Source organism: Lycium barbarum, chromosome 9 (genome assembly GCF_019175385.1).
Source record: "Lycium barbarum isolate Lr01 chromosome 9, ASM1917538v2, whole genome shotgun sequence".
In the NCBI taxonomy this organism is placed as follows: domain Eukaryota; kingdom Viridiplantae; phylum Streptophyta; class Magnoliopsida; order Solanales; family Solanaceae; genus Lycium; species Lycium barbarum.
In genome coordinates this window covers 21,156,081-21,168,423 of record NC_083345.1, presented here as the reverse complement: position 1 = coordinate 21,168,423, position 12,343 = coordinate 21,156,081, and the positions used below count along the sequence as shown (strand labels likewise).

The window sequence follows — 12,343 nt, the reverse complement described above, 5'->3', positions numbered from 1 at the left end:
AATAGTTTTGTGAAAATCACTAGTTTGAGTTTTGTGCATCTTATGGACCCGTAATGGTGTTGATTTGGAAATAAAATTTCAAAACAAAGTTTCTTAAATGTGTTGACTATTTGAGAAGGGAATTACCATTTTAAAATGATACTCTGCTATTTTATTTCATCTAAGAAAATTTTTGGAGCGCACAAAAAAAAAAAAAAAATGCCGTACTTCCAAATTTTTTCGCATGGGCCTTTTTCCGCTATTAAATATATTTGTGAATATCTTTTGGCATAAGTTCCTTCTAAACGGTGTAAGTGTAAAATTGGCTTTTGTTCGTAATAGTGTCCTCCCAAAGGGGGTGCTAAAAATATTTTTTTTTCTTCTAAAAATTTGAGGTGTTACTTTCAAAAAAGAAAATTTTGGGGTGTTACAGAGTATATTTAACACCACTAAATTCAAAGGGTATTTTGGTACATTAAACACATCTTTGATCTCAAACCACAAGATTCAAAAGTGTTTTTTTTTCTTAAACTTAGTGCCTAATTAAACTAAGACAAATATAAACGGAAAAAGTACTTTTTCTCTCTTTTAATAAATTGATGTTTCTATGTGGTGATGTAACAGATTTTCAATTTTTCTCCGTTGAAATCCCTCTATTAATAGGTGAGACGAAATTATCATATTTGCAGGATTACCCTTCGCTGGGGGTGGTCTTTAATATTTGCCCTGCGCTTAACACCTAGAGGTCCTGAGTTCGAACTCAGGCTCAGTTAAAAATAAAAATAAAAATCGCAAGGCATAAGTTGGAACCCAACTTATGCATTAAGGCAAATTTTTACTCAAAATTAGGCCTTAAGGCAGAGGTTTGCAAAATTTTAGCAAAATAATATATATATTTTAAATTTTTATCTTAAGACAGAGTTTGAAACTCAGTTTATACCTTGAGGCATAAGTTGGACCCGAATCCCAACTTGTGGCTTGAGATTTTTTTTTAAAATTTTTGACTGAGCGGGGAACCCGAAACCAAAGGACTTTTAGCGAAGGACAAAAATTAAAAACCACTGATTCGAGGGACAAAACTTAAAGACGACTCCCAACGAAGGGCAATCCTGCAAATTGCCCTGAAATTATCACCACAACAAGACTCAAACAGGATGAGGATGAACGATAGATAAAATTATGCCGGACAATTTAAAATAAGATTTAAATGTATGTATATACATTCTAAATATGCTGAATCTAAATTTTGAATTCACCATTTGAAATGTTCTTCACCAGTCACACCTGAGTATTGATTTGGATGCAATAGTTTCTAGGGTCTCAACTCTCAAGCTCTAATTTTTGGAAAATAAACGTTATATTACATATATATAAAACTTTGCCGTTTTGCTACATCCTCAGAGAGGGCAACTCCATTTCCTACGTTATACCTTTATGTTCATAAACATATACTCTTATGTACTTAGAATGACCACGTAAGGCTTGTCAATATTTTCATATGCACATGGAGGAGGTAAAAAACAACGAAAAGCAGAAGGCAGATTTAGACATTTTGAGAAGTCCATGTTTTCATCATGGAGGAGCGTGGTGGGATGAATGGGATCCCTCAACTCTTAACTAAAGGATTCAGGTTCAAGCCGTGGAATAGAAAAACTCCTTACAGGAAGCGTTTCCCTTTATAGCCCTACATGGCGCGAATCTAAATTAGTAGGTAAAGAAGCATTAGTACTTAAATTCCAGTTCCATTTGAAGTTGCGGGTTTTAAACTCATCTAAGAGGAAGTAAGGTACCATAGCAAGAAGGAAACCAAAGCAATCCCTAAGCCAAGCGCATCATATCGGCAAGATTACAAAAAGTTTTTGGAATTGCAACGAACTCAACCAAAGATTTTGTAACATTAATATAGCACAAACATTTGATGAATCAATAAGCTATATATGTGGGTGGCACCAAAGTGGCAAGTATGACACATTGAAAATCAAGGGCAAGTGCAAAAGGTCACCGTGTATAAGCCCTTGTTTATGCTACAAAAAACAAGGATGAAAAAATGAATAAAATATTTGCTGCTCATTTTGTATTTGCTGTACTGGTATAACATTCTTTGATATCTGTTAAGAAAATGGACTTTAGGCTTAACTCAACCCTAAAGCTTAGCTCATGGGTAAGAATTGTCCACGTCCACATAAGGAGGCAACCACCCATTCCCTCAACCAATGTGGGACACTTAGAACAACCTATGTATTTCCATTTGCAGAAGACATCATTTTCATGCAGAACAAAAGTTTGGAAGGCTCTGCAAAAACTCCACCCTCGCAGCAGGGTCACGAGAAAAACGACCCAAGACAGCAATTGTAGCGGTACTGCTTCCAAACTTCTCAATTCCTCTAGATATCATGCATGTGTGACTTGCTTCCACAACTACCATTATATCTTCACCTAAAATCGATGAAGTGGTCTCAGCTATCTGCCTGGTAAGCCTCTCCTGTACTTGGAGTTTGAAGCCATAAAAATGTACAACTGACTGCAATATGGTTCTTCCAACAGCATTACTTCCATCTGCAGAGTAATAACCTATATGCACAACACCTTGAAAAGGAAGTAAATGATGTTCACATTGGGACCAGAATGGTAAACTGAGCTCAGAACAGATAAGGTCCTCAGTATCGCCAACCTTACCATAAGGACTTGGATTATTGATTCTACTTCGAAGAAAGCCATTCAATTTCATCTCTAAATTAGAGTTTCTAAATTTCATCAACCACTTCAAGAAACGACATGGAGTACCTACAAGCTCTTTCCTCGACGGGTCTTCCCCTAATGACTTAAGAATTGAAACCACTGCATTTGTCATCGCTGAATTTGATTGTTCCAACTTGTTACAAGACTGAGAAGGGCACCATGATTGGTGAGCGACCCCGAGATGGACATTTTCTTTGCTTATACCTCTGAAATTCAGAAGACGCATAAAATCATTCCAAATGTCAGCCTTCTCTTCTTCAAAAACACCCGAACCTGAGGTAACTAGTATCTTCACCCATCCTTGGTGAGACGTGTCTGGCAAGGCTGATTCAGATTTTGGAAAATGAATATGCAGACATTGCAAAACCACAGCAACACCTGTTGGCTTGATCCCGTACTGCAAAGCAGTGCAAATTTCATCAGCAAGACGCTGTGGAGCTTGGAGCCTTTTAGCAAAGATATCGACCACTCGAGAGAGCTTGCTTAGTCCTACAACTCTTTGCCCAGATGGGACATAACCAACATGACACTGAACCTGGAAAGGAAGCAAGCAAGACTCACAGTAGGAGAAAAGATCAAGATCACGAACTATCACAAGCCCCCCTGCTCCTCCAGCTTGACCACTTCCACCTTCCAACCCAGCTTCAGGGAATAAAGCACCATGAACAACATCATTCACTTTTTGTTTATAACCTTCATATAGCACCAAAAACATGAAAGCGGTCAGATAACAAAAAACTATGGAACTAAAACAGTGATATTTTAAGCATTAACCCATCAATCCACCAAACCCGGTAGAATAATATGTGGCTCAGACTCTGGGGGACACCTGATGCAGGTGTGGATCTAGAGGTTGGATTTTTCATCACTTATATTTTAGGATTCGGCGGAATGGATCCAAGTGTGGATACGATGCTGGGATACTACCAAGAAATGTATGTTACAACATATATAAGTGTATATATCAATTAATTAATGTTGTTGAACTAAACTAACAAATTTATTTCTTTATAAAACCTAATATTTTATTCGTAAGATATCTTGTGTAATAATAAAGCGTTAACATACTTTATATATATATATATATATATATATATATATATATATATATATACACTTTATATATACTATATGACACAAACACAACCTCAAAACAAATATATGACAAACCCAGAAATTAGACCAAAAAGCAAGAAAACTACACTTCTGGGTCATAGATGTAGACAAAACCCTGTGTGGATTCCACACCCATGTCGGGTCAACACTGGTGAGGCAGGGATTGAAGGGTCTGAGCAACAGAGGAATTGGAAGTATGACTAGATAATTCTTTCCATTTACAAGATGTTGATATCCTCTCATACAGGATGTCGATAATCCAACTACTATAAGATAGGGAGGTGCTAATGAGCTTGACACTAGATTAACAACATTGTTAAGTCCTAACTGTTAATAAAGTACTACTTTTTATCAACTGTTTTTTTATAAGGTAAGATAGATTTTTTATCAGACTGTTAACAAAGTACTTTTACCAAAAGAAAGGCTTTAAGTGTGCACTCCATGATTGCAACAACCATATCACACAACTCCAGTTTGCACAATAGAGTAGTAAAGATTTAACAAAGTTAGACCATACTCCCTTTGTCCCAATTTACATGGCACTTTTCGCTTATCGAGATTCAAACTGTATGAACTTTGACCATCATTTTAAGATGTATTTTTTCATCAAATTGATATGAGAAAAAGTTGCAATTTATAGTACTTTTCATGTTTTCAAATATATAAATTTTAATGTTAAAATATCGAGTTAATCTAATCCAATTTAGCTTCAAAGTTTAGTCAAATTGACTCTCGAAAAGCGAAAAGTGCCACATAAATAGGGACGGAGGGAGTATTATCCACAAGGAATGCATCTCAATTAACCCAAAAAGATGGAGTCACACACACAGAGATAGAAAGAGAAATGGCAAAGGAGTGGTTAACTCACCCCTAATAAATGAAACAGCCATAAATGTTTCAACTTGGAAGAGAAGTACAACACTACTAGTGAACAAGTATTACAAATCAAATGCCAACAAGAAACCAGATAAGAAACCTTATGCTTTAACAGCAAAAAGAGGTTCACCCGTCTAGCTGGAAAACAGAGGGTTTCTATTTTCTGGAAACAGATGTTCCCTATGAATGCTTCTTTTGACTGTGAAGATCTCCATCTTACTCCCTCTTTCCAAACTCGAATGTCGACTTTCCATTTTGTCCATTTTCACATAAATATATATTCATTAGATTGCATGGAAGGTTACCACTTACTGATTCGTTTTTTAGTCCCTGACAAAGATAAAAAAAAGTAAAGCATGGAATCCACACGCTCCTCCAATTTGTATTAAACATCAAGCATTTCCAATCCTCACCTTAATAGCCACCCTTGAAGTCAATAATAACATCCGGAGATTTTCATGTTTACTTCCTCATGTAAAATCAAGGGATAGACATGCATGAATTTTGGTAACTGAGCTAAAGCTGTAGACTTCTAAGTCTCACATATGCTTGCGCTAAGACCATTTTAATCAATATTCAGAAACTGCTTTCAGCATTCTTAACTTGCCCTTGCCCTCTCCAGTCTCCCCAACCATAATTAGGCTCACATTAAACAACTTCATATTGAAGTACCTAGGAAACTGTCCCAATTATTATGGAAACATGGCTACATTGACTAGAGAAAATAAAATCACCTAACTTGTATATAAAATACTCCCCCTGTTTCAATTTTTTTATCTTACTTTCCTTTATAGTCCGTTTCAAAACGAATCTTTCCTTTTTTGACAACTCTTTTTTATTTCAACTTTCCACATGGCATGTTTAAGACCACAACATTAAAGGGCATCTCGGTACATTATACATATCTTTAATTTTTTTTATTTTTTTTTTGATAAGGTAAAAGTTACATTCTACATATCTTTAATTTAAGACCACAAGATTCAAAAGTCTTCTTTACTTTCTTAAACTCTGTGCCAAGTCAAAACCAGACAAACAAATTGAAACAGAGAGAGTAATACTTATTTCTTAAGCTCTCTTGAAGGACATTTCAGGCCTTACTAAAGAGAGCTAACAGATAGATGCATTAGGAGAATCGTGTTTTTCTTAAAGGGAATAAAACTCCTGTATTTTCTCTATTTCTTTTCGGATAACCGAAAAACCCTGAGAGTCAATGGTGCACGGTTCAAAACTCGGTGGATAATGGGCTCAATCCTCTACCATTCTCCACTCAAATGCTAGGCTTTTATCTAGGGAAAGGTTCGAACTTGTGACATGCGTCTAACCAACCATCTCAAGCTGCGCTTTTACCACAGATCCTGTATTTTGTCATTATTAGTAGGCATTACCCTCATTTTCCAAAATAAAGTATTACTCACCCAAAGAAAACAAATACTGATTTAGTTTGATGGACAGAGCCGGATTTGCAAGAACTTTTAAAACTTCAGCTTGTCTCTTTCATCCCTGTGTCCATCTATATCACCCGACTAAAAAAAAATAAAGAACCCTAATAAACTCTTAACTAGAGTATTACATCGGGCAAAGGACAAAAGGTTTGTTACCTGATTAAGCATAATGAGACCACTGATTGACAGAGCACTAGTTATCACAGAATCTTCACAAAAGAACAACTTCAAAGGTAAGACAAACAAGATAATTCTTTGATAAGTCCAGAACTTAAAGAGTGCTTCATCCTCATGGTTAAAAATATCGAACACCTAACATGCAACTTTTACGTGCCTATAATATAATCTCCAGTAGTTTCTACAAGTACTTGATTCAGCAAAATTAACTACTTAGGTGAAATACTCCACTTTCCATAGATTTAATCAAGATAATAAATGAAGATCCATTTTGAGCATGCAAAACAGAAGACCAACAAGCTAGTCCCTCCGTCTCAATTTAAGCGTCTTACTTACCTTTTTTCATTTGTTCCAAAAAGAGTGTTTCTTTCTATATTTAGTAAGTTGACCATTCAAACACACTACATGGCAAGTTTAAAATGACAAGATTTAAAGAACATTTTGCTCCCTCTGTCCCAATTTATGTGGCACTTTTCATTTCTCGAGATTCAAACTGTATGAACTTTGACCATCATTTTAAGATGTATTTTTTCATCAAATTGATATGAGAAAAAGTTGCAATTTATAGTATTTTTCATGTTTTCAAATATATAAATTTTAATGTTAAAATATCGAGTTAATCTAATCCAATTTAGCTTCAAAGTTTAGTCAAATTGACTCTCGAAAAGCGAAAAGTGCCACATAAATTGGGACGGAGAGAGTAATACATTACACACATCTTTAATTTAGGACCACAAGATTCAAAAGTCTCTTTTTATTACTTAAACTTCGTGAACATACCCAACAACAACAACAACATACCCAGTGTAATCTCACATGTGGGGTCTGGCGCGGCGAGGATATAGTGTACACAGACGTAACCCCTACTTAGTGGAGATAGAGTAGTTGTTTCGGATAGACCGTCAGCTCAAGTAAAGCATTTCAAAACAGTTTGGAAAAAAAAAAATTGGAAATGAAAGCAGTAACAACAACGAATAAATGTGATATGGAAAGCATGCAAGAACACCAAAAAGCTAAAAAAAGATCACCTTTTGTGGCTTCTCTTAGAGCCTTAGCAACCCTCAAAGGAGTTTTGAGAATACCTTCCCTATTTATATCTTCACCCAAACCTTGCAATAGCACTTTTACACCATCCTCAATAATACACTTCACTCCATTCTCTACTTCCTCATTAAAATCTAATTCGTTCATTTGAGGGGGGAAAAAAATAACAGATCCCACCACCCCAATAAAGAGAAAAAAAATAATCTTTCTCACTCAGGAAAGATATCAACCCAAAAAAGATTCAAAATTTAAGACACCCAAATGAGAAAAATCACTGACCAAATGAATTATCAAGATTTGAAAAAATGAGGTTAAAGGAAAACTGAAATAGGGAAGTGTGGGGCTGTAATTGAGAGAAGAAACGAAGAGATATTATGCGGATTCAATACATACAAGATATGTATATGTGTGTTTATTAGTTATTGCCACTATAAAAATTTGCAGCTCTAGAAAAAAGGGTAGGGTTGCAGTTGATATTGGAATGTGTGGAAGACGTTATATATATTTGGCATCTTATATAGTTTCATGTTGACAGTGTATCGTCATTGGAAAGTGGGAGTGGTCAAGATCTAAGTTGGTCAACTTACATTATCCGGGCATATCCGACTATAATCGTCCACGAGTTATGTGCCGCCCTTAAAAAATTTATGCCCAGCTAGGTATAAAGTTGATTGTTAATGGCAAAAAAATTAGAGACCAACTCATTTAAAGGACAAAAGTTAATGCAGTCCATTTGAAGGACAAAAATTAAAGATCAGTTCATTTGAAGGCCAAACCATGCAATTTTTTCATCAATTGGATCGAACTAGCCCACATCTTGAATTGGTTCAATCATCTGAAAATTTTAAGAGAAGTTGGCACAAGGGTAAAGATTAGCAAAAAATGGTCTAATGTTACAAATACACCGTATTATGAATGTCTATTTAAATACACAATTTTCTGGATAAGTTTGCAATTAGTTAAACTTGTAATTACGCAGGCAGCTTACAAGTAGCTTATGCAGGCAAGTTGCAAGCAGCTCCCTGAAAAGCCTTGTAGCAGCTTCCTCAGGCTTGCAATCAAGCAGGCAGCTTGCGAGTAGCTTAAGCAGGTAAGTTGCAAGTAGCTTAAGCAGGCAGCTTGTCAGCAGCTTCTTGAAAAGCCTCGTAACTGCTTCTTTTCTTCTATAAATAGGAAGTCAATTCAGTTCATTGGATATTAATTGAAAGAGCAATAAAATGTCTCTTTCTTCCCTAATCTTTTTGGCTATATTTCTTGTTGTCATGTATTTTTAATATTATTTCATAACATCTAGTTTATTATTGTTAGCAAGTTTTAAGTTTTAACTCAGTTTAGCAATTTTAAAGCAAACTTTGACAAAAAAATAATCCACGCCTAAACCCTTATTTCTTCCCTAATTCACATGCTTACTTCAAAATACATCTCCCCACAAGTCGATGAATGCTTGTCTTTTGACTTTCACTAGATGGTTTTTTTTCTTATGATTTTTCAAATTCAATTGCAGCTACAAAAATAATCATGTTCTTCTAAAATATTGCAATCAATGTTAAAAACACCACAAGAGCTCTTGTGCTAATTGCATCAAGAATAGATTTCACAAAATTGATATATATCTACCTTTAACAATCTCTAAAAAGATTTTGCGAGCATATTTTGAAGATTTGTTTTCAAATCTTTATTTTTGATAGACTTTGAAAACAAATCTTCAAATTCCAAATTCTGGCTCAAAGTTATTTTTGGGTCAAGATCTATGTTTTGGTTTTTTCAGAACTTTTAAAAACTACCCCAAACTTTTGTATTTTATAAAAGAGTCACATTTATTTATGACCTAACTAATTCTATCTATCATGTTTCTCCATTAAAATCGTATCTACCATGTTTCCACAATTAAAACAGACTTTTCTATAAAGTGAACGAGCTAAATATTGTGTCCAGTAGAGGAAAAAATCCTAGGGAAAATTGCTCTGCCAATTATAGAAATTCGTTGCGAAGATAAAAATGGATCTTTGTATTGTAATTTTAATTGTATTAGCTAGTCAGAGCGTTATTAGCAGTTATTAAAATATCATGTTCTACATAATTTGAGATTAGCAAGTATGTATGTTTTGTATGGTTGGGTATTCTTGATAGATTTTAGAACTTATGAGTATAAGTAATGTTTCATGTTTTCCAAAACAGAAGGTGAAATATGTTTTGAAAAATTATGGCCACACATTTTCAAAACTTAAAAAACTTTGCCCATATCAAGTTTTTCAATTTTTTTTTTTTTGAAAATCTATGCCAAACGCTAGCTTAAGATTAGGTATCACATGGGCTCCTTCGTGCCTCACAAAATTTCTGGCCGGGTACAACCTAGATTTAGAGATTTAACGACATCTTCTTTCTTGCTTTTTGTCTTGGGTCATTTTCACAAATGCCCTATTTCGGTGTGGTCTCTTATTTTTACACCTCAACTCGCTGGTCTATATATTTTTGCCTTTCGGCACTTTAAGTACTTCCTCCGGATAAAAAAGAGTGTCCACTTAGTTATTTATATACCCCTTAATAAATACTAACTCCCATAAAAAAAAATAGGTAATTGACCAAACTGGCCCTAACTAAATAGGTATTAGATTTGATCACAAAGCACTTAATAGGGGCAAATTTGAAAAAATAAGGTAATTTTTTTTTTCGATTTGATAAGTGAACACTCTTTTTGATCCGGCGGGAGTAATAAAAAAAGTGACCAAAAATATCCCTGACATTCTAAGTTCGAACCCCAACAAAGTAAAAAAAAAAAATCGCAACGCAAGGTTTTCATGGAAACTATGTCTATTCGGGGCAAAAATTATGCCTTAACGCATAGTTCTATAGCATCCCTTTTCCAGCATAGTTTGTACCATAACTTAATTTCTACAAAACTAAGCCGGAGGAGCCCACTTGAAAATGAAATTTGAGGCCTTCTCATTTAATGAAAATTTGTGGGCTAAAGTACCCTTAATTTCTACAAAATTATGTCGGAGAAGGCATGGTTTTTATGTAACTTAATTTCTACAGAACTATGCTGAACAAGACATAGTTTCTATTAAAACCTTGCCTTGCGATTTTTTTTGTTTACTCTGTTGGGTTCGAACCCAGAATCTTTATTTCATAGACCAGCGAATAAGGGTATTTTGGCTCACAAATTTTCATTAAATGAGAAGTACAAAAAAAAATTAAAGTCCAGCGATTTGAGGGGCAAAAATTAAAGACCAGTCCATAGAAAGGGAAATCCACTCAATTTTTTGTTTTTGTCTTCCCTCTTCCTCCTCCTCCTCCTCCTCCTCCTCCTCTTCTTCTTCTTCCTTTTTTTTTTTTTTTTTTTTTTTTTTTGCAGGAGGTGGGGGAGGGGGGATTAAAAAGGAATTTTGTGATGTTATAGTAGAATGATTGGTACTTATGGTGGTCTTGTGAGTGGAGGTATGTGGACGTGTGAAAATGAGGGGAAATAGGGTTTGCGGCAGGGCATATATGGGTATATCTCCGTGCATATTTCTATATCCCGATTATATATCTATGTACATTTTTCTTTTATATTAGTATGATATATCTCTTGTATATCATGTATATCTATGTATGGGCATAAAAAATCAATGTGATATAAGTGATATGCACACGTAAAGACGGGAGTTAGATTTCTGAATCATGCATTTTATAATTGTGTAATTCAAAAAATTGATCTCCGGAGGTTGGTATTTTCCCCAATTTTTTTTTTATAAAAAATTAACTCTTGAGGTCAGTAATACCGAACTCCGGATGTCAATTTATTTTAACGACCAAGACTTTACCGACCTTAAATTTTAAGTTGATTTTCAGTGTTTTTTTAATGGGAGAATAGCACTTTTAGTCCCCGTGTTAATGTTATATTATGATATTAGTCCTTGTGTTATCCAACTTATCACTATTGACCTTCAATTTTATTATGTGAGTGATTTTGATCCTTCAGTTAACGGACCCTAAAGTTTTTTAACATGAAGTTAACTCCACTGAGGGGAAATTCTGGTATTAAACTTTTTGTTTGCTTGTTGACTAGCAACTTGCACCCACCGTTTGCTTCCTTAAGATGAATCTTTTGCCAATTTTTATCCTACAAATTTGAAGCAAGTTTTCCATCTTTGCGTACCTCTTCTTCATTGAGGTTTCTTGAGAAGAGTTCTTTCTTTTTACAAGGCTTTACACGAATAGAAGAAATCCCAAATATAGCCACGAGTAGTGACTCACTTCATCAAATTAAGAACTATAACCACGAATGCATATTTAAGCCCTCTTTAAACCTTTTTATTTTTTAATGTTTGAAATTAGCCTTCAAAATCAGTTTTACCCACTGTCCATATTATTTCTTTATGTTCTCATCTGATTCCGTAGCTTTCAGTTCAGAAATCTTGGTTGTATTTGCCCATGGACTCTTCTTGAACCTTTGCAATCCTCTGAACATTTGCTATTTAGGTCTCATTAGCTGATTATAATGGAGTTGTATGACAATGCTATAGGAAAACTAGCATCTTTTCCTAAGACTTCGATCTACTGGTGTAGAATAATACAAGAATATATAGCTGGTATCCAGAAATTGTTAAGAGTATAACTAACTTTCCAAAAGTTAGTTATGCACAAGTTTCCCTCCAAAAAGCAGTTATGGTTAGTTAGTTAGCTTAGAGAGGTTAGTTGATTATATAAAATGTATTTCTATCACATTGTAATCCAATTCAATAAATACAATCTACTAGAAATGTTCTCTCTACTCGTGTTCATCATTTCTTTCTCTTCTCTATGTTTAACTGGTTAATAACTAGTTGATCTTGTTCTTATGTACTGTTTTTAAGTTCTTTTAGTTTCTTGTACAATTAATCACATGGTATCAGAGCTTCGATCAAAGATAGCAGATTAAAAGATTCATTTCTAAAGTTTCTACAATCGATTCTTGGAGTTGGCAGTGATCTTGAGAAAACTTCACC

At 34.7% G+C, this 12,343-nt stretch overlaps 1 protein-coding gene across 1 annotated transcript; it reads right to left on the bottom strand.

Annotated features, from left to right (window-relative positions):
- Window positions 1-1,852: 1,852 nt before the first annotated feature.
- Window positions 1,853-8,044, bottom strand: LOC132609992 (GTP cyclohydrolase 1-like). The gene is made up of 2 exons (XM_060324224.1): window positions 7,358-8,044; window positions 1,853-3,411 (listed from the first exon to the last, which is right to left on the bottom strand). The coding sequence occupies exons 1-2, from the start codon at window positions 7,518-7,520 to the stop codon at window positions 2,246-2,248; spliced, it is 1,329 nt and encodes a 442-aa protein (XP_060180207.1). The 5' UTR covers window positions 7,521-8,044; the 3' UTR covers window positions 1,853-2,245.
- Between the last annotated feature and the right edge of the window lie 4,299 nt (window positions 8,045-12,343).

Excerpts from the sequence above, each read along its gene's own strand:
- LOC132609992 (XM_060324224.1), bottom strand. The coding sequence starts at position 7,520 with ATGAACGAATTAGATTTTAATGAGGAAGTAGAGAATGGAGTGAAGTGT. Across the intron at positions 3,412-7,357 it reads TCTAAGAGAAGCCACAAAAG|GTTATAAACAAAAAGTGAAT; the intron begins GTGATCTTTTTT and ends TGCTATATGAAG.